Here is a 22,263-nt window from a genome sequence, read left to right as displayed (position 1 = left end):
TTATTATGATTATTGTTACTACCGTAACATTCTCATAGAATCACAGAAAGAGCAAGGCCATTTTTGTAACGATCAGTTTTCGACACAGCCTTCGAATTTTCGTTAATTTGAAGATGGCGGCGCCCATGAAAAAATAGCGACGACCATGAAATCTACTCGCTTTGTCAACAAATACCAACTCTAATAACATTTTAGGATATATACAATTTCTACATTCTCCTTTTGTCACGTGAAACAAGAAAAGGGCATTTTGAAGCATGGATCAGTGAACTTTCTGAAGGTAAACATCATTGTGGAATGAAGTTCTCGACGATATTTCATTTGTTTTTCTCAACAGCTGCACAACCCCACCAAAATATACGAAAGTCTTATTTTGGCGTGTTCCACAGCAATGTTCTACAACAGGCATAAGCATAGCCGAATGGGAGAATAGATATTGTTTGTGCCAGTGAATAGTATTGCTGCATCATGACAACCTGTATATTAATGGTATGTTATCAATTCTTCCGAGTGTTTGAAGGTATGTTGACAGCTTGAGAAACAAAGACACAATCAACGTTCACGCACTGCAATCATGGTATTCATGCGAACCTCATCAGCATGATCAGCCGTGTGTTATCAGAAACATTTGACCTTTGGAAACTCTTCAATGACTGAATCCCCATTTGTTTGTAAAAAACAACAACAATCAATTTTTAACTAACAATAGGAAATAATATGCCAAACAAGGTTCTTAACCATGTTAACAAGATCATGACAAATAATAGGCTATGAGCATGGTCATCATGGTGAAGGCGATTGAAGGGCAATCATAGTGAAGTGGTAAACATCATGAACATGGTAACGGTACACATGGTACAAGTATACATAGTATAAGTGAAAGATGTCCATATACACATGATACATGTATAAATGATATACATGATATACATAATCATAGTTTTGCATGTGTTTCTTTTTCAGTTTCACTTTGAGTTACAACATTTCTTAAAGTGAAGTGCAGTTTGTAACGTTTCCATCAAAAATGGCAGCTGGAAGTGATGTCCGAGACATTCTTGAGTTGGAGCAAGCTCCAGAAAAGGAAATGGTCACAAAAGAATCCTTAATGTATGATGGCAAAAAGGTAAGTGTGAATCTGGAGATCTTCACAATTCAGACAAGTTTAGTTAAATATTTCTGAATGATCTTTGTAATTCTTTGGTACTTTATCATTTGTATCTTTTGTATACATATTTTTTTATGAGATTAACGTAACTAGTAGGCTATGAATGTGAAAGTTTTAGTTCTTAATCACATTAATAAGTGATTAAGCACTGATCATGCTTATCAGTATGCAGCCGCATTGAGGTGATTGATGACAATGACATATGACAGTTCAGCATGCTTAATGCACGTTTTGAGATTAAGAATGTTTAGGATTCATAAAAACGATCCTAAATGTTTCATTTCAGAAAAAAGCGAAGAAATCTGAACTAACATTTAAGCGACCGGAGGGCATGCACAGGGAGCTGTGGGGTCTATTGTGGACTGACAACAAGTAGGTACCTGGATGTGATGGAGGCTGCATGGCAACTGTATTGGTTAGAAGTGGTTCAACCTGGTCCCGAAATTGTTTTATTGGTTAATTCTACAAATTTCAGAGCAAGAGATAAGCTGCGTATATGCATAAAATACATGAAATATGCATTAAATAAACTGAAATATGCACACACATCAAATACGCAGCAAAAACTATAAATATGTTATTGAAATAAAATTAATGCATATATTACAACAGTTAGATAAAATGATAGTGTATCAGCTGATCTCCAAATTCACTTACTGACTGTTACATTCGGGAAAGCTTCTGCGACAAATATACTGATAAATGCCAATTGAAAAGCACATCATGCCTAGTCAATGTACATGTTGTATCTTAATCAGTCGCTGATTGGTAATTCAAACAATAGCGCCTTTCTTGCGATGCTAGAAATGGCTTCCCGGAGAGGGAGACGCAAGCTGACGCTGACTACTACTACTTTTCATATATTTTTAAGTGATTTACAGTGATTGTTTACCCATGAAGATCTGGGTTAGAATAGGTCTTAGACAACTCATGCTTGCCCTAAAAGGTGACTATGCTTGTCATAAGAGGCGACTAGGGGATTGGGTGGTCAGGCTCACTGACTTGGTTGATCATATCATCATATCCAAATCGATGATCATGAAGTCAATCACTGGATTGTCTGGTCCAGACTCGATTATTTACAGACTGCCGTCATATAGCTGGAATATTGCTGAGTGTGGCATTAAACAACAAACAAACAAGTACAGGGATTTTTATGAAACAGGTTTTAAGTTAAATACCCAAATGTCAAGAAACGGGTGGGTAAACAAATTTGAATACCCTCTTAAACTTGTGGATACCCAAGGCTAAAATACCCAAATAACCAAAAGCTTATCTATAGCTCTGACATTTACAAGTGATTTTGTGTATTTAAATACAACTAGATCAAAGTTGTTCTAATTAACAGTGATCAAACTTAATATTTAATAAATCAGGTCTCCATTTCACCAAGCCAAAAGGTACACTTTAATTCAACTGGATTTCCGGGATCCAGTCCAATTCTACAACATTTTTCAGTCAGATTAAAGCACACTTGGGCTGGGATGAGGGTACCTCGGGTCAGGTGGTCACTGAGAAGGTCTACCAGACCACCTGGACCTGTGGTTCATCACATGATATATTGTTTGAACCATCCACACATTCCTTTTGACTTTGGTGTTTGAGTAAAGACAAAGCTTCAGTAAACAATGTATGCATGATCAGATCGTTTTGTATGTGTATCTAAATATTTTTGGCCAGGGCTGTAGTAAAACAATTCCAAATTTTACATTTTGTACCCAACTCTTAAGACATGTAAGACTTACATCGGATAACTGGGTTGTAAATTTCACCCACTTTTGTGTGTTTAACAATTAGTAAGCAAACCCCTTGTGTCCAACCTTTTACCAATTTATTGGATGATAAATTGTGATACATTGTTCACAAATGTCAAGTGTGGAACTTATGGATGCTAATGTCATTTTTATGTTGTTGCTATGGATACAGAGATGCTCCTCCCATCATCCCCTCTGACACCAATCAGGGCTATAAACAGATGAAGGCCAAGATTGGCAGCAGCAGAGTTCGACCCTGGAAGTGGATGCCATTTACTAACCCGGCCAGGAAGGTTTGTACTCTATACCATCCTGTAAACAATTAAATCTTATTATGATTTGTGAACATCATTTAGTGTTATCATAGCTTTTTCTGTTGCGGTTGTTAATTATAGCAAAAACAATGGGTGGGGCCTGCTACTCTGACCTGCTATGGCAGAAATATTCTTAACTGCAACATAAGACTAACTCGCTGTAATTAAAGGGACAAGTGGGTCATTCACAATTATTTTTTGATTATTAGGCGGCTAGTGCTAAACCATGAAAACCATGTAATGATTTCGTTTAAATGAAAATCAGAGAAGTTGAGTATGTTTCTGAACCCCTGTAGTTGGCAGATCATGGGTGTTTGTAATGTTAAATATCTGGTACTCACAAACTTTCTTATGAAACATGATAATCAGTTAAAAAATGTGAATGTGCTGATTTTAACTGATCTGGATAAAAAATATTTATCACTTGTTGTAACATTGGATCCATCAGTCTGTCACATTTTACATTTCTCCAGAACTGAAGGATGTAATGAGCAATGTTGAGCTAAAACTTGTAGTTGTTTCTGATTTCTGTAACCATGGTAACTAGCAGACCATCTTATATTTTCAAATGACCTATGGTGTTTTTCAAGGCCACCTTATCACATATCATGATATATATTTGGAAAGAAATATGTTTTACCTTACCTGACACCACACAGTGCTTTAGCATCCATACCTTATACAAACAGACAGTACTGGAACAGAGAGACAGTTAAAACAGACTATTGCCTGTGCCCTTATACCCAAGAGTTATCCACCTTTGCCTGTACTCCCTCATGTTCTTCTCTGTCTACCTACTTATTAGGCGAAAGAAGCGACTCATAAAACAGAAAAAGATGTCGAGCCCTCCACCTCCGTTGCTGACATCTTCTCCGCCGTCGTTTCCCTCTCCTTCTCTGGCGAACTCCTCTATGCCCACGCCTGTTCTCTGTCAAGGCAGATTTTTTTATATTCCAGCATCCATCTAAGCTTTTGGGGAAGAACTGCTTCAAAATCGCCCTGACAACCTGGTTTTGCCGTCCGTTAGCACCGGATTCGCCAGCGTCGGACCATCGCCAGATTGACGTTCCTGTGACTCATGGGACACTTCCTCCCGCTGGTCCGCAGGTTCCTGTTTGCCATTCCTGTACCACCCTGATGCCTTTGGCAAGCACCTTTGCCAGATGTTGCCAGCTGTCGCCGGGACATAGGCAACTATCGCCAGAAAGTTCCCAACTCTTGCTGAATAGTCACTCATGCTTATGATCACTGCAACTTGGCACCAGGCACCTCAGAACCTGTTCTTCAGACGTTCAGCCCTGGGATCGGTCTTGCTTCTGTCAGGTGACGCCAATCTGCCTCTCCCATGATCATCTCCACACTATTTGTCACCATTCTGATGACGAATGGGACTTCATTCACGATTATGATGAGTGGTCCCCTGACATTAAACTTACACCACCAGACATATCCGTCTGGCTAGTGGATTATCTTCCTTGTGCATCGCCAGGGCAAGACACCTTCCCCCAGGTGGAGCTAGGGGCCTGCTTGAATGGGTCGTTTAAGCCAAAGTCATCGGTTTCTATGATGGATGCTCAACTCGGGCGTCTGGATATGGCTCTTCACCCCTCTCTCTACCCCCTGTTGGCAGTGGCCTCTGCCAACTCGGCTACCCAAGACTGTTAAGGCAAGAATCCTTCAGAAGCTAATGGACAACTTCTCTTCTTTTTGGGCAGGCAGCTACGCCATCTTATTATGTCTACATATCTACAATATTGCATCAGCTTTATCACCATTGCTCGACGCACAGCTCTCCTTAACCAGTCTTCCAGGTATCCTTCCTTTAAAACCCAAATGATGCCTCAGCTTGGGTCTGGTCCTGCACTCTTCCACAACCAGATCCCTCAGGTCGGCAAGGATGCCAAGATTTAGGAGGCAAATCAACAGCAGTTTTGCCTCCTTAACAACATGGAGTGTCTCCTCCCTTCTACACTTTCTCAAAAGAAGTAGTTTTATGTTGGCAAAGGCACATTCTCATTAGGAAGAGCTCTTCCTTTTGGCCAAGATGCCAGTCCCCAGAAAGGACAGGAACACCAAGCCACCCTGCCGAGGAAGTTTCTCTTGCAGGAATCGCAGACACAAGTGACTTCACAGAATCACAGGTGCCGGCTGTCTGACACCTCCCTCCGCCAGTTGTCCCTGTCTAGTTGTCTCCTGTAGGAGGGAGACTTCTGGCTTGCTGGAGAAATTGGCAGTTACTACAGGACCTGTAGGTCACTCAGATCCTCCGCCACGGCTTCTGCCTACATCTTCGTACCATTCATCCTCTCACCTCCAGGTCCCTGGAACCTCATTATCGGCCTCTAGATCTTCAGCCTCTGCAGGCCAATATCGACATTCTCTCACCAAGAATGCAGTGGAAAACCTAGAAGTCGACAACCTCATGCCAAGGTTCTGCTCCCCCAATCTTCCTGGTTCCCAAGAAAGGTTCCCTAAAGGTGCGGGTGATTCACAATCTTTCTCTCTTCAATCAACACTAACGTGCTTCTCCGCCACATTTCAAATAGCTCTCCATGGCACACTTTGCCACATGATCCAGCCAATGGACCATCTCATCAGTCTGGACCTGCAAGATGCTTACCCATCCATGCTGCTCATCCTCGTTTCCTCCAGTTTGTTTTTCGGGGCCAGCACTTTCAGTGGAGAGCAGAAAGTGGAAAGCGCTCCCGTTTGGAATTTCCAAGACCAATCATTGCCTTTCTTGCAGCGGAGGTGAATTTGCCACAAAGCATACATCAATGACTGCATCCTTGGCCACAACACCAGCAGATCTTCACTTGTCAGAGGGACTTTTTTCCCTTCAGCTCCTCCATCAGCTGGGTTTGGTGGACAACCAAGAGAAATCAGATCTTACTCCCTCACCACACCACACTTTCATCAGCAGCCTCTTTCTGACAGACCACAACTTGATCCAAGTTTTTGTCAACGCAAAGGCTGCCTACTGGTTGCCTCAGACAACACCCCAATGATTTATTACATCAACAAGCTGAGGTCTGCACCAGCAGACCTTTCATCTGTTTCTTCTCACTGACAGCCTCCCTCTTCAGATCCCATCACATACCAGGCTGTTGCTGACTCCTTGTCCTGGCCTGATCGTCCTTCACCCACAGAATGGATGCTTTATCCAGCACCGTTCCAACTCTTGTGCGACCGACTGTCTGAGGTCACCCAATGTCGATCTCTTTGCCATGATGAGCAACCACCAACTGCCAGTGTATGTTGCGCCTATTTTGGACCCAGCAGCCTGGGAATTAGACAGCCTCACAATCTCCTCGATAGGCCTTAGTGTTATGATTTTCCATCCCTAGTTCTCATTCCCCAGGTCATTCACAAGGCAGCCCTGAAACAGGCCTCTGAATCTGCTTTTGGTTGCGCCTTACTGGCCAATGAGAGTATGGTTTCCCTGTCTACTCCAACTTCACAGAGAAGCCGTCATGCAACTACCACCTTTGCCGAATCTGCTTCTCAACAACCACACCAGATACCCTCATTCAGACCCCAAAGTCTTCACGTGTGACTTGTCTCAAAGTTCCCTGAAAGCCAAAGGTTTCTCGGCCATCGTCGCTGAAGCAGTTTCCAAGGCTCATCACTCCTCAACTCACTCCCTCTATGATGACAAGTGGCGATCTTTTCACACGTTTTGCTCATCCCGAAACATCATTCCAGTGAAGTCCACCATCCCTCACGTGACTGATTACCTGTTATTTCTGCATCAGTCCCATCACCTTGCTGGCTTCACTATTGCCTCTTACCTCGCGCCTCGCAACTGTGTACCGTAGATTGCCCATGGTCCCGTCTTGCATTAGTGCCAGTTCTCTTCGCCATTGTCCAGGGTTTCAAGCTGGAAGATCAGACAAAGAAGTTTCCCCTCCAACTTAGGACCTCAATGTGGTATTATGAGATTTACATCAAGGGCCTATGAAGCATTCATGTCTGCCTCTTCCAAACGAAGATCCTACCATCAAGACTTGCTTTCTTCTTGCCCTGCCACGGCAACCAGAGTTAGTGAACCTCATGATGTCTTTTGGGCCAGGTTTCATCAGCGGCCCAATGGCTTTGCCTACCTTTTGCTCTCCTGGCTTCTTGTTTTTAAATACCAACACACAGGTCAACCTGATCGCCAGTTCCACATCCCCCCACTTTCGGAGTGCTTCGGCCCAGATGATGACCTTGGACCCGCCCTCTACCCTGTTTGGGCCCTCACCTGTTATCTTGAGGTGTCCATGCTACGGCGTTGACAGCGTCAGCAGCTGTTCTTCCTGTCTCCAACCATAACACGGTGGAGGTGACCTGAAACACCATCTCCCTTTGGCACAGTTCAGCTATTCTTCATGCATATCATACTGGTACCATAAAGTATTGGTACCGTATTCCCCCTCTCTCAAGCCAGATGCTGAACGCCTTGCTTTTGTTGAGCAATGTTCTCTCTATATTCAGACCACCACTCTGTTCTGTTCCGCCTCCTCAGCCTTACCGTTCTGGCACCATTGTCTCCGCTGTGGCTGCTGCAGTGAAGAATATGAGGGAGTACGGTCCAAGGTGGATAACTCCTGGGTATATCGTTTCAGCTGTCTCTCTATTCCTCTGTTCCAGTACTGTCTGTTTGTTTGTATAAGGTAGGGAACACTGTGTAGCATCAGGTAAGTATATAAACTTTGCATTTATCCCGAAATGCGCATATTGTTTAGAAAGGCTAGTTTGAAGTGAATTTGCTTTTTGCAATATGTATGCTAGATAGTATACTTTCCATGCAAATTACCTATGAAATGAGGTCCCATCTGATTGTTACCATGGTTACATGGCATGAAATGTTCAAAATTAATCATGAAAGTCATGGGCCCATGGAATAACTCTAAGGAGCAAGCCTCAAGGACCCCTCAAACATGGCATAATCTAATAATGATATGATCAAGTTTAGTGTCACAAGAGTCACAGCCGTAGAAGGGGCGGTCGGGTAGCCTAGTGGTTAAAGCGTTGGCTCGTCACGCCGAAGACCCGGGTTCGATTCCTGACATGGGTACAATGTGTGAAGCCCATTTCTGGTGTCCCCCGCCGTGATATTGCTGGAATATTGCTGAAAGCGGCGTTAAATCATACTCACTCACTCACTCACAGCCGTAGAGCCACTGTGTTTAATGTCATCGTAAGGTGGATATTCGCATGTGTGATGATATAATAGCTGGTTAACATGGGAAATACAAAAGTTGAATTCTGACGAGTACTAGTAATCTTTCAGGATGGTGCTATCTTCTACCATTATCGAAGAGTTGCAGATGAAGGGAGGGACTACCCCTTTGCCCGCTTCAACAAGGTGAGGACTATGTCATGTAGATGTGCTGGTTACCTTCACCTGATGACACAAAACTTGTAATGATGCATGGTTTTAATGAATATGCTACAGCATTTAGAATGATGACATTATGAATAACAACAGAATTTTAGGACAGAAAATGATATCTTGTTCAATATGCAAATCAACTAAATGTCGTAGATCTGATATACATTTCAGCTTTCTAAAATATTATGTTAGAAATGTATCTTTGTGATAGACCATGTAGATTGAGGATTGAATCAATTTCTTTTGATTATGTTATGATTACTGATGAAAATAATGTTTAAGTAGCCCTTCATCTCTCATAACAACTACAAGGATACCTTACAGATCAAGTTAGCAAGCTTTGTGGGAAGGCTGGGTTAAATGAGGTTCCCAGCATTGCTTGTTGTAACAGGCATCTAAATTGGATCATGTTTTGGGGCTTGATGAATTTGTTGTTTGAGTGTCATCATTCTGTGACAGCATAATAATAATTGCTCATGTTATCAACCACTTGTTCATTTTGATTATTTTCATTTGGTTGTGATAAAGCTGGAATATTGTTCTCGGTAAAGGAGTAGAGGAGATATCATTAAATAGCTGTGTTTTAAGTGAGGTTGTATCGTGTGCATTGCTTTCTGTACACAGAGTGTGGACGTCCCGACGTACTCCGACCTCGAGTATCAGCAGCATCTCCATGACGACAACTGGCCACGCCAGGAAACTGATCACCTCTTTGACCTCTGTAAACGTTTTGACCTCCGATTTATCATCATACATGATCGATGGGACCGGGAGAAGTACCGAGACCGCAGTGTTGAGGACCTCAAGGAGAGATATTACAATGTGTGTAATACCCTATCAAAGGTAGGAGAAGAAAATGCCTGGTGACCTTATGGGTGCTGCTGTTCTTGGATACTGATAATGAGAGCTGAACTCATATGCTGGTGTCATGGCATGTTTTCCATACTTTTTTTAAAGAATAAACATGATAAATAAGGTGCCTTTTGATAGTTTGGGATTTTAAAAAAAGTTATTTTTCGAGTTTCCATGGCACCGACTTTGATTTAGACTGAAAATGGAGGTAGTCCTCGTTTCCGGAGCAGATCTTGAAAACCATACCATATTTCTACACCAAACTTGGCACATAGATAGATCTAGTGGTGAACTGGTGCCTTTTGATAGTTTGGGATTTTAAAAAAATTTATTTTTCGAGTTTCCATGGCAACGACTTTGATTTAGACTGAAAATGGAGGTAGTCCTCGTTTCCGGAGCAGATCTTGAAAACCGTACCATATTTCTTCACCAAACTTGGCACATAGATAGATCTAGTGGTGAACTGGTGCCTTTTGATAGTTTGGGATTTTAAAAAAAAATTATTTTTCGAGTTTCCATGGCAACGACTTTGATTTAGACTGTAAATGGCGCTAGTCCTCGTTTCCGGAGCAGATCTTGAAAACCATACCATATTTCTTCACCAAACTTGGCACATAGATAGATCTAGTGGTGAACTGGTGCCTTTTGATAGTTAAGGATTTTAAAAAAAGTTATTTTTCGAGTTTCCATGGCAACGACTTTGATTTAGACTGAAAATGGAGGTAGTCCTCGTTTCCGGAGCAGATCTTGAAAAACGTACTATATTTCTTTACAAAAGGCCCAGTGAACATAGTTCACAGGAGCTAATGCATTGCACACACCCGACATGTCATATTGGCGGGGGATGTGAGTATTTCATGCTTGTTTAAGATGTGGCTCACACTTCGTTGACATTTTGCTCTTGATGCTGCATCCTCCTCTTCCAGGTCCGAGCCCCACAGGGTTCTGAGCCCAAGGTCAAAGCATTTGATGCCGAGCATGAGAGGAAGAGGAAACAACAACTGATAAAGTTGTTTGACAGAACACCGGAACAGGTGAGCAAATAGCAACTTCATCTCAAGGTCTCAAAACATCTGCCTCCCAGATCAGTGAATCGTGGAACTCCAACTTGCATCAAAACCTGTAAGAGAAAGGAGTAGATGTGCTATAGCAGACAGGTTAAAATGTCAGTGATTAGGCCAGCAGGGATATTTCTAGGGTGGGGCCTTGTGCTGTATTTTTAAATACAATGGAGCAATTTAAAACTGTGCTGTATGGGCAAGTGTGGGTGTACCTCTGGAATATTTGAAATTTTCACATAAATGGCCCATGATAGAAATTTCCTAAAGTGAACCCTGGACCAATGTTCAACTGAAACTCATGGGGCTCCAGTTTGGGGTAATTCCCCAGCCTAACTGAGCTAATTGTTGATCAATCAGTATCTTGTTTATTGCTCATAGGTGACTTCTATGAATCGAGGGTCATGCTCAGTGACCTGGATGAACGTTTCTCATAATATCACCCACTGGTTTGACTGGTCCCACTTGATTATTCCATGCCTCTGTGTTACAGCTGAAATATTGCTGACTATGGCATGTAACAACAGACAGATATACTGTTCAACGGAGCTTACTGTATTAAAGAACTTTAGAAGTGAAATATTGGCTTATTAATTGTTCACAACAAGTGATTTCAATTTTCGATGATAATCTGAGACATGAAGCCTTTTTGATATCACAGTTTCCATTGTCTGTTTGTGCATCAGGTGGAGGAAGAAGACTACCTCATTGCAGAGCTGAAGAAAATTGAACTGAGGAAGAAGGAGAGAGAAAAGAAAACCCAGGATCTTCAGAAGCTCATCACGGCAGCAGACAGCAGCATCGACAGCCGGCGCACAGAGAGGAAGACAACGAAGAAGAAGGTCAACCCTCAACAGAAAATCAAGGAAATGGGGGTTAGTACTGAAAGTGGAATTCAGATGAACATGGATCTTTCTGTCACAGAAACACATATAGCTTTCATAATATAGGCTATAGGCCCTTGTACATTAATTCAGCAGGATTCATCTTACAGTGACAGATGGGTACATTAATATTTCTTATGGACATTTCAAAATACCCTAAAGATCTGGGTTAGAGTAGTTCTTCAGCAACCCATGCTTGCCCTAAAAGGCGACAGTGCTTCTAAGAGGCAACGAACAGGATCGGGTGGTCAGGCTCGCTGTCTTGGTTGATGAATGTCATCGTTTCCCAATTGCGTTGATCCAAGCTCAGATTCATAGACACCCATGGGATGCCCAGGTCTTCATAGACACCCATGGGGTGCCTAGGACATAAAAAAAAACACCCATGAGATGCCCAGGTCATCATAGACACCCATGGGAAGTCCAGTTCATTATCAACACCAATTGGATGCCCAGGGCATCATAGACACACATTGGATGCCCAGGGCATCATAGACACCCATTGGACAGCCAGGGCATCATAGACACCCTTGGGATGACCAGGTCTTCAAAGACACCCTTGGGATGTCAAGGTCATCATAGGCACCCATAGGATGTCCAGGGCATCATAGACACCCATGGGATGTCCAGGTCATCATAGACACCCATTGGATGTCCAGGTCTTCATAGACACACATGGGGTGTCCAGGGCATTATAGACACCCTTTGGATGACAAGGTCTTCATAGACACCCATGGGATATCCAGGGCATCATAGACACCCATTGGATGCCCAGGGCATCATAGACACCCATTGGATGTCCAGGTCTTCATAGACACCCTTGGGATATCCAGGGCATCATAGACATCCATGGGAAGTGCAGGGCATCATAGACACCCTTGGGAGTGCAGGTCTTCATAGACACCAATGGAAGTGTCCAGGGCATCATAGACACCCTTGAGATTCCCAGGTCATCATAGACACCCATGGGAAGTCCAGGGAATCATAGATATCCATGGGATGTCCAGGTCTTCATAGATATCCATGGAAGTGCAGGCATCATAGACACCCATGGGGTGTCCAGGTCATCACAGGCACCCATTGGATATCCAGGTCATCACAGACACCCTTGGGATGTCCAGGTCATCATAGACACCCATGGGATGTCCAGGTCATCATAGACACCCTTTGGAGTGCAGGTCATCATAGACACCCATAGGAAGTGTCCAGGTCATCATGGACACCCTTGGGATGTCCAGGGCATCATAGACACCCTCGGGATGTCCAGGGCATCATAGACACACATGAGATGTCCAGGTCATCATGGACACCCTTGGGAGTGCAGGTCATCATAGACACTCATGGGATGCCCAGGTCATCATAGACACCCATGGGATGCTCAGGGCATGACAGACACCCATGGGAGTGCAGGTCTTCATAGACACCCATAGGATGTCCAGGTCATCATAGACAACCATGGGATGCCCAGGTAATCATAGACAACCATGGAATGCCCAGGTCATCATAGACACTCATGGGATGCCCAGGTCTTCATAGACACCCATAGGATGTCCAGGTCTTCATAGACACACATGGGGTGTCCAGGGCATTATAGACACCCTTGGGATGTCAAGGTCATCATAACACCCATGGGATATCCAGGGCATCATAGGCACCCATAGGATGTCCAGGGCATCATAGACACCCATGGGATGTCCAGGTCATCATAGACACCCATTGGATGTCCAGGTCTTCATAGACACACATGGGGTGTCCAGGGCATTATAGACACCCTTTGGATGACAAGGTCTTCATAGACACCCATGGGATATCCAGGGCATCATAGACACCCATTGGATGCCCAGGGCATCATAGACACCCATTGGATGTCCAGGTCTTCATAGACACCCTTGGGATATCCAGGGCATCATAGACATCCATGGGAAGTGCAGGGCATCATAGACACCCTTGGGAGTGCAGGTCTTCATAGACACCAATGGAAGTGTCCAGGGCATCATAGACACCCTTGAGATGTCCAGGTCATCATAGACACCCATGGGATGTCCAGGTCATCATAGACACCCTTTGGAGTGCAGGTCATCATAGACACCCATAGGAAGTGTCCAGGTCATCATGGACACCCTTGGGATGTCCAGGGCATCATAGACACCCTCGGGATGTCCAGGGCATCATAGACACACATGAGATGTCCAGGTCATCATGGACACCCTTGGGAGTGCAGGTCATCATAGACACTCATGGGATGCCCAGGTCATCATAGACACCCATGGGATGCTCAGGGCATGACAGACACCCATGGGAGTGCAGGTCTTCATAGACACCCATAGGATGTCCAGGTCATCATAGACAACCATGGGATGCCCAGGTAATCATAGACAACCATGGAATGCCCAGGTCATCATAGACACTCATGGGATGCCCAGGTCTTCATAGACACCCATAGGATGTACAGGTCATCATAGATACCCATGGGATGCCCAGGTCATCATAGACACCCATTGGATGCTCAGGGCATGACAGTCACCCATGGGAGTGCAGGTCTTCATAGACACCCATGGGAAGTCCAGGTCACCATAGACAACCATGGGATGCCCAGGTCATCATAGATACCCATTGGATGTCCAGGTCATCATAGATACCCATGGGATGCTCAGGGCATGACAGACACCTATGGGTGTGCAGGTCTTCATAGACACCCATGGGAAGTCCAGTGCATCATAGAAAACCATGGGAAGTCCAGGGCATCATAGACACCCATGGGATGCCCAGGTCATCATAAACACCCATGGGATGCCCAGGTCATCATAGACACCCTTTGGAGTGCAGGTCATCATAGACACCCATAGGAAGTGTCCAGGTCATCATAGACACCCTTGGGATGTCCAGGGCATCATAGACACCCTCGGGATGTCCAGGGCATCATAGACACACATGAGATGTCCAGGTCATCATGGACACCCTTGGGAGTGCAGGTCATCATAGACACTCATGGGATGCCCAGGTCATCATAGACACCCATGGGATGCTCAGGGCATGACAGACACCCATGGGAGTGCAGGTCTTCATAGACACCCATAGGATGTCCAGGTCATCATAGACAACCATGGGATGCCCAGGTCATCATAGACAACCATGGGATGCCCAGGTCATCATAGACACTCATGGGATGCCCAGGTCTTCATAGACACCCATAAGATGTACAGGTCATCATAGATACCCATGGGATGCCCAGGTCATCATAGACACCCATCGGATGCTCAGGGCATGACAGTCACCCATGGGAGTGCAGGTCTTCATAGACACCCATGGGAAGTCCAGGTCACCATAGACAACCATGGGATGCCCAGGTCATCATAGATACCCATTGGATGTCCAGGTCATCATAGATACCCATGGGATGCTCAGGGCATGACAGACACCTATGGGAGTGCAGGTCTTCATAGACACCCATGGGAAGTCCAGGTCATCATAGACACCCATAGGATGCCCAGGTCATCATAGACACCCATGGGAAGTCCAGGGCATCATAGACATCCATTAGATTTTCAGGGCATCACAGACACCCATTGGATGCTCAGGGCATGATAAGACACCCATGGGATGCCCAGTTCATCATAGACACCCACAGGGTGCCCAGGTCATCATAGACACCCATTGGATGTCCAGGGCATCAGAGACATCCATGGGATGTCCAGGTCTTCATGGACACCCTTGGGAGTGCAGGGCATCATAGACACCATGGGATGCCCAGTGCATCATAGAAAACCATGGGAAGTCCAGGGCATCATAGACACCCATGGGATGCCCAGGTCATCATAAACACCCATGGGATGCCCAGGTCATCACAGACACCCATTGGATGCCCAGGGCATTATAGACATCCATTGGATTTCCAGGGCATCACAGACACCCATTGGATGCTCAGGGCATGATAAAACACCCATGGGATGCCCAGTTCATCATAGACACCCATGGGGTGCCCAGGTCATCATAGACACCCATTGGATGTCCAGGGCATCATAGACATCCACTGGATGTCCAAGGCATCATAGACACCCATTGGATGCTCAGGGCATGATAAGACACTGATAGGATGCCCAGGTCATCTTAGACACACATGGGATGTCCAGGTCATCATAGACACCCATCGGATGTCCAGGTCATCATAGACACACATGGGAGTGCAGGTCATCACATCCTTGTGAGTGCAGGTCATCATAGACACCCATGGGATGCCCAGGTCATCATAGACACCCATGGGATGTCCAGGTCATCATAGACACCCATGGGAGTGCAGGTCATCATAGACACCCTTGGGATGTCCAGGGAATCATAGACACCCATTGGATGCCCAGGCCATCATAGACACCCTTTGGATGCCCAGGTCATCATAGACACCCATTGGATGCCCAGGTCATCATAGGCACCCATGGGATGCCCAGGTCATCATAGACACCCATTGGATGCCCAGGTCATCATAGGCACCCATGGGATGCCCAGATCATTATAGACACCCATTGGATGCCCAGGTCATCATAGACACCCATGGGATGCCCAGGTCATCATAGACATCCATGTGATGTCCAGGTCATCATAGACACCCATTGGATGCCCAGGTCATCATAGACACCCATGGGATGCCCAGGTCATCATAGACATCCATGGGATGTCCAGGTCATCATGGACACCCATTGGAGTGCAGGGCATCATAGACACCCATTGGAGTGCAGGGCATCATAGACACCCATTGGAGTGCAGGGCATCATAAACACACATGGGAGTACAGGGCCAAATAGGTTCCTGGAAGCCAACAGATATATTATTCAATAAAGTCACCACAGGAACTGATATTCTCAATACTAAGTATCATGAAGACAGATTTGAACATAATCTTTGATGACTTTCACTTCTTTCAGACGACCCCAGACTCAGGCGGGATCAAGTTTGCAGATTTCAAACAGTCTGGTGTTTCTCTCAGAAGTCAAAGGGTGAGAACATAAGTTATGATTGTCATGGGAATGCCTATAAATTAATTACTGGTAAATCGCTTTTTTGTTTTGCTTCATATTTGTTATGGAAAGGTATGTCAGTCATGTTAAAGTTAAACCTTTTTCTCCCAGATGAAATTGCCTGCATCGATTGGCCAGAAGAAACTGAAAGCTATTGAACAGGTGCTGGAGGAACTTGGAATCGGTAAGTTCTTTGGTCTCAAAATGCAGATTATGGCTGTATTTTGTGACTTTTGAATATTTGGTGCATGTTTGTGGTTGATCACCCTGCTTTATGTTATGATACACGAGACATAGTTTAACACAAATTATGGGATGTCCTAGGGTCCTGGAGGTTTGCCCCTTTACTACTTGAATCAAGGGACCCCTAATTGAACTTTTTACATGGGGGTTTTGTAAGGGATCTGGTAATTTTGAACGCTGATGGAAATTTATTTCCATTTTAGTCATGTAGGGATGTTTCTCCATGTTTACAAGATAATATGTGTCAGGTTTATGTAGTCCCCAAATACTATAATGTAATTACCTACTACCCTCACTAGTTCACTTGGTGCCTGTATTGTTATCTGTTTGTTATATTTTGCCAGAATATAACCCCATGCCAACTGAAGAGATTGTTCACCACTTCAATGAGCTGCGACAGGACATAGTGTTGTTGTATGAGCTGAAGCTGGCTCTTGCTAACTGTGAATATGAGCTGCAGACTCTACGTCACAGGATGGAACCAGATGGCTCCGCACAGGTAGGTCTTCATGAGTCAGTATGAGCAGTGACAGAATTACAGGTAGGTCTTCATGTGTCAGTATAAGCTGTGACAGAATTACAGGTAGGTCTTCATGTGTCAGTATAAGCTGTGACAGAATTACAGGTAGGTCTTCATGTGTCAGTATAAGCTGTGACAGAAGTACAGGTAGGTCTTCATGTGTCAGAATGAGCTGTGACAGGAACAGGTAGGTCTTCATGTGTCAGTGTAAGCTATGATATAGAAGTACAGGTAGGTCTTCATGTGTCAGAATGAGCTGTGACAGAATTACAGGTAGGTCTTCATGTGTCAGTATAAGCTGTGACAGAATTACAGGTAGGTCTTCATGTGTCAGTATAAGCTGTGACAGAATTACAGGTAGGTCTTCATGTGACAGTATAAGCTGTGACAGAATTACAGGTAGGTCTTCATATGTCAGTATAAGCTGTGACAGAATTACAGGTAGGTCTTCATGTGTCAGAATGAGCTGTGACAGAATTACAGGTAGGTCTTCATGTGTCAGAATGAGCTGTGACAGAATTACAGGTAGGTCTTCATGTGTCGGTATAAGCTGTGACAGAATTACAGGTAGGTCTTCATGTGTCAGTATAAGCTGTGACAGAATTACAGGTAGGTCTTCATGTGTCAGTATAAGCTGTGACAGAATTACAGGTAGGTCTTCATGTGTCAGTATAAGCTGTGACAGAATTACAGGTAGGTCTTCATGTGTCAGTATAAGCTGTGACAGAATTACAGGTAGGTCTTCATGTGACAGAGGTACAGGTAGGTCTTAATGTGTCTGTATGGAGGTATCCCATGTGATGTTTAGAGCCCTAGAAGAGTTGTCTGTTTTTAAATGCAGATAAAATACAGATAGATCTGTATCAGATTATCCTGTTTGATGCAGAACATTCGATAGTAAGCAGTTTACATGTTCAGAGAATGCAATTGGTCATGTGATCACTGTGCTAAGCACGTCTTCTCTTACCATATACTGCATACTCCTCCCACCATATACTGCATACTCCTCTCACCACATACTGCATACTCCTCCCAAGCCAGCCTAGCATTACAACTGTCATAATGTTAAAGTAAGTTAAGATCGTGTTGGCACTATAATCTAATTGTGGAATGGGACCCGGATGTAGACAGATCAGTTCCTTGGCCTTGTGACACAAAGTACTCTGACTGTCAAGTCTTCCATACTATAACATAGACTTGCGATAGCCCTGTTTCATTAAGTGATGGTATCGCTATGACTATCGTAACTCTCATACTGTTACATTCACTTATGACAGTCATTGCACAACAATCACATTGTGAAACAGGGCCAAGAGCCTAATGTTCTGTTCTGAAACACATCAAACACTCTTGTCTTGTATCTACAAGTTTAACAATTCCTCTCTTCCAGCCCTTAGAAATTGACCCCTTGGGTACCTCAATTGGAGGGATGGTCATCAAGACGGAGCCTCCCTCCCTTCCCCCATCTGCTCCTTCCACCCCAGCTCCTGACCCAGGGTCTGCCTCCACCAGCGTCACACCTCCGTCAGGTCCCATCTTTGATCCCCAGTCGGCAGAGTCCCCCAACAAACAGAAGAAGGTCCTGGAGACAATCGATGTGGTCGGGGGAGCTCCAGGAACACCCAATGTGAGTCGGCAGGATCTAGGGGAGATTCCGGGGCAGAATAGCTCCCCATGACCTCCTTGTCGTGAGAGGACTGTTTGTGATATGATACACACCACTATAAAGTAACATACAAAACATGTAACAAATATTAATTGCCAAATATAATTTTCTCAAACAGCAAGTTAATGGGGAAAAAAATCCTGTCTGAGCTAGTATTTGTATTTTGCTTTTGACAAGATTCCTTTATCACATTTATTCAGAATATGAAGCTCTTGATAAAGAAATTCGGATCTCAGGAGTACAGATACATGTTCTTGTACACATCTAGTGACATTTTCCTTATTCATGTACTTTCATTTTGCAGAGAAAACGGAAGGCTGCCCTAGAACAAAGCAACATTCTCAAGAAAATCAAACAGAAGCCCTAGGAGACGTCCTCCTCACTGTACAGATGCTGGGGATGTTTTGGAACAGTACTTGTATGCAGAATTCCATCCATGTTCTCTCAATATACATCACCTCTTCCAAGCACTCTCAAGTGTTGCATGTCTGGTGCAAGGCTGTGTAATATGCTGGACAGAGTTGTGTCCCTTAGTTGAGCAGGATCAGATATTGTTGGTTCAAATCCCAAATTCATCCTGATTATGATATTTGTGTCACCACCATAGTCATGGTTATAGGTTGCACAAAGGCTGTAAACACTGTGATCTGATTCACTGTGGGCTCTTCTCAGACATTAACCTGACATGCAGTGATGTAACTGAATGCTGTGGGGCTACACTCACTGTCAGGATAGATTGACTGGTGTTGTAGTACATATGGTGGTATCAGTGCATCACAACTTACACTAAGGCTTTTCTCTAAGCTATAGGTCTTCAGCAACCCTTGCTTGCCGTAAAAGGCGACTGTGCTTGTTGTAAGAGGCGACTAACGGGATCAGGTGGTCAGACTCGCTGACTTGATTGATGCATGTCATCGTATCCCAATTGTGTGGATCGATGCCCATGATATCAATCCCTGGATCATCTGGTCCAGACTTGATTATTTACAGACTGCCATCACATAGCTGGAATATTGCTGAGTGCAGCGTTAAACAACAAAAAATCTAATCTAAGAAGTGATGTATCACGTAAATACTGCATTTACCATATTAAGCACCCTGATTCAATAAGCGAAACACTTGCAGGAATTCCAGAAATAGAATTTGCGCCCAGTAAACTATGTTGTTGTAAGAGGTGACCAAATGGATCAGTGGTCTGGCCCAGTGATTTGGCTGATTGCATGTCATCATACCCCAAGGGTGTGGGTCGTTGCTCATAATATCAATCACTGGTTTGTCTTGCCAAGACCATCATCATGCAGCTGGAATATTGCTGGTCGCAGCAATAAACAAAAACACAAAGTGAAAAATTACGTTATGAAGTTTAAACTTTCTCAGTTCTCTGCAGCATTTCGCAGAAACAGTGGGACTCGGATTGTTTCTGATACATCAGGGCTGTGGGGTGGCCAAATGGTTCAAGTGTTTGCTCGTCACGTCGAAGGTCTGGGTTTGTTCCCCACATGAATACAATGTGTGAAGCCCATTTCTGGTGTCCCCTGGTATGGTTGCTGGAATATTGCTAAAAGGGGCATAAAACCCTACTCACTTCCTCACTCTACGAGACATCAAGGTTATCACTGGGATTCCTTGCCGACAAACAGTCTGCAGATAATTAATGCCATGTGTCGATATCAAGTTGATTAACAACTGTTTTCAGAGTATTGCTCCCTCATCAATGAAAGGAATTGACTGAAGAGGGAAGTGAATCATGATGCTCTCATAAGCTTTCTAAGCATACAATGTGTGTTGTGTGTAGAGTAAAAGTTTGTACATAACAATCAGGATACTGTGATGTGCAAGCTGGTGTATTGAGGTAATAAACTATTACTTCGGTTCATTTGTTGGTGTGTTTTTATCAATTTCATTAGATAGAGGCATGTGTGGCCCAGTCTTCTTAGGCAATGCAGTTTGCTGTGCAGAGTTGTGTCCCTTATGTGTGCCAGGATTTAAACCAGGCCTATGTTGCCGGAAAAATTAGTCATTTTCTGAAGCACTGTATGTCAACCCTTGCAGTTTTCAGATTCTAGAATGCAATGATGTCATGATATAATGGATGACGTCACATGCTTCCGTGAACACTAAACTTGATCATATTTATATAACGCAGTAGCCATTTCACAAAGCCGAATGGCACTTTTGGGGATTGGGATTGAGAAAAGTATAAAGTATTCATACAGAGTGAAAAGTGAGAAAAATGTCCAGGCTTGTATGTCATATTAAATGATATTATGCAACATCGTTACTTCAAGTTCACAGTGTTAAGCACAAATTGCCTGTACTGGGCCAGTTGCACTTTACAGATAGCAGCTCTATAGCCTTAGTGTTGAGTTTTGTTTCAGCAACAACATGAGGCCCTGTGTTGTGTGACATTGAAACTGACTTTCCATTTTGCAGCTAAAAAAAAGAAATCAAGAGAAAAGAATTTCTGCGTTTTTTATGCACCTGCATGGAGGTCGTGTCAGGTGAACCCTGAACAAACTTTGACGGTCCAATCAGAATGATGGAAGTCAGCTTATAAAACGATTCAGCTTCATATCTTCACCACCTCGATTTGGAAATTCTGATCTTAGCAAAAGAAACCACACAGAACAAATTTATCCTCAATATTACACCCTTTTGGGTGTAGATGCCATGGCAGGATGTATAGAATATCAACAGCAAGGTAATAGCACTGCTTTATTATTTTGCATACAAAAATCAGATATGCTTGTCTGAGTGCCTCCCTCACTCGTATTGAGAATTTATAAACCTTGACACTGGTTGGCTGATTACAAAGTTAAACAGATGTGACCTTATGGGGGTGTCCTCGGGTCTTCACGCAGACATTTACCACATCAGAGTGAAAGATCTGATTTTTATTAGATTGACTATAGATGCTGAATACATTCAGTATTTCAGCTTAGACCAAACACCAAAACAGTTGTGAAGTATATATTTATTATTATAAGAATAGAAGGTGTACACAAAAAGGAAAATAGATGTACTAACAACTAAAATGCCTTACATGAGATCTTGGTATGTTCAGTAGTTTCAATGAAGATCGGTAAAGTTTCTTAAATTTGCTAAATTATCGACAGATGGATGAATCCCCATGACAAAAATTCATTTTGACCATGTCAAGGTGACCTGAAAACAGCAGTCATTCCTTTTGCTCCAATTTGTGGTTTGTTGATCACAATAACAGTCCCAGTTCGGGCCAGTCCAGACGGGTCCCTGCATATATCTGGAAATTGGCAGCAAACACACCAAACAACAGCTCATGTGGGACTTTCTTCATTTGCATAATCACTTTGTATACTGTGATTATACTTGTACATGTATAAGTACACATATTTTATTAAATAAAGAAATATAATTCATTGAATTAAAGCATTAATATATA

General features: G+C 43.7%; 1 protein-coding gene across 3 annotated transcripts; it reads left to right on the top strand.

The window, feature by feature from the left end:
• The first annotated feature begins 112 nt into the window (after positions 1 to 112).
• Positions 113 to 20,714, top strand: LOC124138775 (DNA methyltransferase 1-associated protein 1-like). 3 transcript variants are annotated; one of them, XM_046505637.2, is made up of 13 exons: positions 113 to 280; positions 964 to 1,123; positions 1,452 to 1,537; positions 3,092 to 3,212; positions 8,509 to 8,583; positions 9,235 to 9,453; positions 10,389 to 10,496; positions 11,207 to 11,395; positions 16,321 to 16,392; positions 16,525 to 16,597; positions 17,001 to 17,155; positions 18,567 to 18,803; positions 19,147 to 20,714. In XM_046505637.2, exons 2-13 carry the CDS (start codon positions 1,025 to 1,027, stop codon positions 19,207 to 19,209), a joined length of 1,497 nt encoding a protein of 498 aa, XP_046361593.1. In that variant the 5' UTR covers positions 113 to 280; positions 964 to 1,024; the 3' UTR covers positions 19,210 to 20,714. The 3 variants fall into 3 exon arrangements, with proteins under 3 accessions (XP_046361593.1, XP_046361591.1, XP_046361590.1); XM_046505635.2 differs by having other exon boundaries at positions 3,086 to 3,212; XM_046505634.2 differs by having other exon boundaries at positions 3,080 to 3,212.
• Positions 20,715 to 22,263: the final 1,549 nt, after the last annotated feature.

Source organism: Haliotis rufescens, unplaced genomic scaffold (genome assembly GCF_023055435.1).
Source record: "Haliotis rufescens isolate VD_foot unplaced genomic scaffold, xgHalRufe1.0.p SCAF_2, whole genome shotgun sequence".
Lineage (NCBI taxonomy): Eukaryota > Metazoa > Mollusca > Gastropoda > Lepetellida > Haliotidae > Haliotis > Haliotis rufescens.
This window is presented reverse-complemented; position numbering and strand designations above follow the sequence as displayed.